The sequence below is a fragment of the Trachymyrmex cornetzi genome, unplaced genomic scaffold (assembly GCF_001594075.2).
Source record: "Trachymyrmex cornetzi isolate Tcor2-1 unplaced genomic scaffold, Tcor1.1 scaffold541, whole genome shotgun sequence".
NCBI classification, from domain to species: Eukaryota; Metazoa; Arthropoda; class Insecta; order Hymenoptera; family Formicidae; genus Trachymyrmex; species Trachymyrmex cornetzi.
Genome location: NW_017299852.1, coordinates 10,983 through 15,938, shown reverse-complemented (window position 1 = coordinate 15,938; position 4,956 = coordinate 10,983). Strand labels below are relative to the sequence as shown.

The 4,956-nt window shown below is 31.5% G+C and overlaps 1 protein-coding gene across 1 annotated transcript in view; it reads left to right on the top strand.

Moving 5' to 3' along the window:
* Positions 1–3,163, top strand: part of LOC108765800 (ABC transporter G family member 23) — a 21,650-nt gene extending 18,487 nt beyond the window's left edge. The window contains exons 9-11 of the mRNA XM_018514646.1: positions 1,848–2,025; positions 2,261–2,376; positions 3,011–3,163. Of these exons, the coding sequence (XP_018370148.1) occupies positions 1,848–2,025; positions 2,261–2,376; positions 3,011–3,163 (447 nt within the window). The remainder of the gene's footprint in view (positions 1–1,847; positions 2,026–2,260; positions 2,377–3,010) is intronic.
* Positions 3,164–4,956: the final 1,793 nt, after the last annotated feature.

Here is a 4,956-nt window from a genome sequence, read left to right as displayed (position 1 = left end):
TTAATAATGAATTAAAATTATGTCATAACATAATAATATTTCCATGAATTGAAATTATGTCAAAGCATAATAATCGAAATACGGAATTTTTATTATATCGCCACATAATGTTAACTCGGCGAATTAACATTATGTTGCGATATAATAAAAATTCCGTATTTCGATTATTATGCTTTGACATAATTTCAATTCATGGAAATATTATTGTTACGACATAATTTTAATTTCATATACAATGTTATTATTTTCATAAACAATGTTGTGCGTATTTTATTTTGTCCATGATAAATTTGATAATAAATGTAACGGACTTGACTATTAAAGAATTTCGAATTGTTTTTGAAATTTTTGTAATCATTATTGCAAAGTAGACTAAAATACCTTTCTTTACCTCATTCATCATTATGCTATCTGCCAGGACTGGCGAGTTATTTACATAAATGTGAAAATGCGTACTTTATTTTGTCTAGTACTGTATATATGTATATGTATATATATGTATATGTATATATGTATATATATGTATATATGTATGTATATGTTAATATGTTAATCCAATATATACATATATACACGGAGAAAATTTTATATTGAAAATTACTATAATGTGGTAGTAGCTGCGGTCTTCATGTAAATTATAAGTTTAAATGCTATAGTTATTTTTTTAGAAACAATAATATAACGTAATTTTTACACTTTTTCATAGTAAAAATTTTTTATTACAAAATCAATTATACCTAGCAAATTTTGTTTGCGTACCATAATAAAAATTAACTGTTTTCATGTTAAAATATGGCTTAACAAAGTAATTACTTTATTTATGTGATAAAAATTAGTATTACCATAGTAAAAGTTAAGTCGGAATCATGTTGTGAGAGTCCATCGAAAATACAAGACATAGTAAAGTGTAATTTAAAATTGTATTAAAACTTAATATAAAATTTTCTCCGTGTATATATTTGTATATATTAATATCATAATAATATATACATATATATACAAAAATAACATAAAACGATATTAATCATGAATCATATACCATATATTAAATACATCGCAATTATACAAATAATAGTTGCCTGTTTATGTTTATTACAAACGCAAATCATAAATTGAGTCCGAAATTCGTTGCCATTTCGTTGATGGAATTAATATGGTAAAATAACGCAGAGTCAAATAGTTTTGATATCGAGTGAGAAAACTAATGATATTAATATTAATATACAGGGTGTTTGGCGACTACCGCATTTTTTGTCATACGTGGGTAGAACAGCCTATACTGAATCTCGAACGACGCGGTGCGCCTACTAGGCCATCTCCGCTCCTCGCAGTCCGCGCGCCGTGCGCTCGGTGGGCTGTGTCTTCGGCAATAGTAGATCAGGGGGACGCGCGTATTTGGCTATCTTTTAAACGTTAATATCTCGTTAACTATTGCTGACACCTCAAAATGGTACAGGACTTTTTGATTCAGTATAGGCTGTTCTACCCACGTATGACAAAAAATGCGATAGTCGCCAAACACCCTGTATGTAGGATTTTCTCTTGAGACTCTGACATGTTGGCGGTACGAGATATGAGAGCGAAATGTGATTGAAAAACAATTTAATGATTAATCAAAGAATTGGAAGATTTAAAGATTAATTATGTACAGTTGGCATGTATATAATATTAAAACAATTTTATGTTTTCTCGATATCCTTTTCCCGCGAATTTTTATATTTTAATAAATTAAAATATAAATATCTCAATCCGCAGACACACATTTTGATATAAATTGACAGAATGACATGAACAATAATGAACGTTGACATATTTCTTGAAAATTTTTATTAATACTTCGCTTTCAGGAGTATTATGACGAGGTTTCTGAAGCGAGTCATGTTGTACAAAATGGTAAACTTAGCGGTTTACTGTATTTTAGTCAAAACTTCTCAGAAGCTTTGCAGAAACGAATGGAAGATGGTGCTTTCACGAAAGATTCCGATTTACTCGCCAGTCAGATTCAAGTTTCCCTTGATATGGGTGGTACGTTATTCGTGTATTATAAAAAGCATTCTCTATAATAAATAAGAAATTTTATTAATTTAAATATAGAAAAATTTTAATAAAAAATATCATTTAAGAAATTACATAAAGAATCGAATAAATTAAGATCCAAACGATTTAAAATCATGAATATATTAGCATAAACGATGCGCAAAATTAATTTATTTATTAGTAAAATTACAAATACTTAAATTTACAATGGCTTTTGTTACAGATAGACAAATTGGGCTTTTCTTGCAGATGAAACTATTTGAGCGTTTTTTAGAGGTTTATGAGGATATCATGAAGGACTGTAAATATTCGCCAAAATTGGCCGATCCACCCATTCGAGTAAATATGTTTTATATTTTGTTATAATTTTAAATCTATCTTTTTTTCAATAAGAAATACTGGTTATGGACTCTCGAAATTAAAATAATGTAGGAAATTAGGCAAATGAGAGTTCGATGAGGTACTTAATGCACAATCATTAATTCTATGTATATATAAATTATATTTTTGACTTGCTGTACACTCGAACATTTCGAACCACTTCTTGAGGTCATCCTCAGCGAGATCAACAAAGAAAAAGAAATATAATAAAGTTTCCACCCTCCTGCATATCAGACGAGTCCCTACTGAACTGTGTATTACCAAATGCTTCATCAAGATTCAAAACCGGTAACGAATATAATGGAATAACAGATGCCTATAAGTTGTTAAGAATTAGTCTCTAAAATATTATCAGCTGAAAATTGTGAAGACTCACTTGAAGAACAGGAGTGTGAAATAACAATTTAATTGCAAATTAAGCAAGTTTCCATGTCAATTTTATAAAATTCTTTAACGGGATAGCATTGTAGCTATGATCTGTATCATCGTTAGAGTCGTTATGATTCAAAAATTATTTTCAAAAATACGAAGGTGAAAAACATAAATAAATAAATACCACTATTTTATATATGTAAGAACAAAATATTATTAGGAGCTGTGTAAAGTTACTAACAATGGAGAATTAAAACTTATTGAAAATGTCTACACCCGAGCAGAAATGAATCTAGCCAATCTGATTTACCATCTAGGCACTAGACAGCATTTACTAGATAAGATTTCTAACTCGTCACTGGATAGTCACTAGCTAATATTTCGTAATATCAATAAATCTGTCTAGTGACTGCCTAAATTACGACGTTACACCTACATGCTATTTACTGGGCAGTCACTAGACGGATTTCTTGACATAAGAAATCTGTCTAGTGATTGCCTAGTAATTACGATGTTACACCTACATCTTATTTACTATAGGCAGCCGCTAGACAGATTTCTTGACATAAAAAAATCTGTCTAGAGACTATAAGTTAGTAATAACGACGTTACACCTACATGCTATTTACTGGGCAGCCACTAGACGGATTTCTTGATATAAGAAATCTGTCTAGTGACTGCCTAGTAATTACGATGTAACACCTACATCTTATTTACTAGGTAGCCGTTAGACAGATTTCTTGACATGAAAAAATCAGTCTTCTTACAAGATTTCTTAATATAAAAGAAATTAATACAAAAATATTTAAAATATAACCTATTAATTATATAATATATAACGCATGTTTAGAATTTTTTTGAACTTACATGTAAAAAAACAATTCTAAACATGCGATATATGTATATTATCTGGAGTACTGGTAGTATCTCGGCGCTAAGCTGCACGAAGCGACACTGCCGTGCCTCCTTTACGTGAACCGACGAGTTGCGGCAAATTGAGATTATCGAATCTCAATAACGGCTGAACCGATCGCGTTCTATGTATGATCAATCGATAGCCATCACACGGATTGTATAATAAAAGTGCTTTTATTTTTTTTTCTACGTGCCCTACGAGCGGAGATATCGCGACGCAAAGTCCGGATTTTTTTATTTTAAGAATTAATTTAAGAAACGTCGTCGTCGTTATTATCGTTATTATCGTTATTATTGTCATCGTCGACCAGGAGAAAATGTCCATCTCGTTTTTTCGACAATAGAGGGCTTTTAACTTAACCAGCGATGGCATCATTGCACATTCGAACGTGATCAACCACACATGACGGCTGTGATAATCAGCAACGTTGTCACATATATACAAGGTGTCCGAAAAGTGTGGAAACGGTCGAATATCTCGAGAAATACACATCGGATCAGAAATCTGAAAATATACGTATTCAATGTTTTCAAAAAAGCTATCTAACATGACCCCCCACCCCCACCCGCTGTGGGTGAAAGAGAGGGTAAGTTTAAAATTTTAAATGGAAACCCCCATTTTTTATTGCATATTTCGCTTCTTCAGAAAAAGTCGTCTAAAAAAGGAGTCTAAAACGTTTAAAATATCTCAAGAAATATTCAAAGGATCAAAAAAATAAAAATGTACGTATTCAATGTTGTCAAGAAAGCTATCCATTGACACAAAAAATCTACCCCCCACCTACCATCCGCTGGGGGTGAAAGGGTAGATAACTTTAAAATTTTTAATGAGAAAACCCTCATGTTTTATTCCAGATTTCGCTTCTGCAGAAAAAGTCGTATTAACCCTTTAACGCCGAGATGTGCTGAATTTCGACATGGATTTTAACCCCCAACAATTAGCAGAAAAGAACGTAGACAAGTATCGGAAGGTCCATTTGTATGTAATAAGGTATCAGAAACGTGTTCCCGATAGTTAAACTTCGAAAACATGTACTGTATACAATTTTCATTTTTCGATTTTGAGTTCACAATGGCGCCTATAAGCTCGAAATTTTACGTACGGCGAATAAATTTGCAAAAAATATGCCCGAATTCGATTGAAACTTATTATTCGGGGGTTTTTGGGATCGCTGATTACGAATGTGAAGTCAGAATCCAAAAATTCAACTTGACGTACCTACAATGGCAGACCAAGTTTTCAAAATTTGA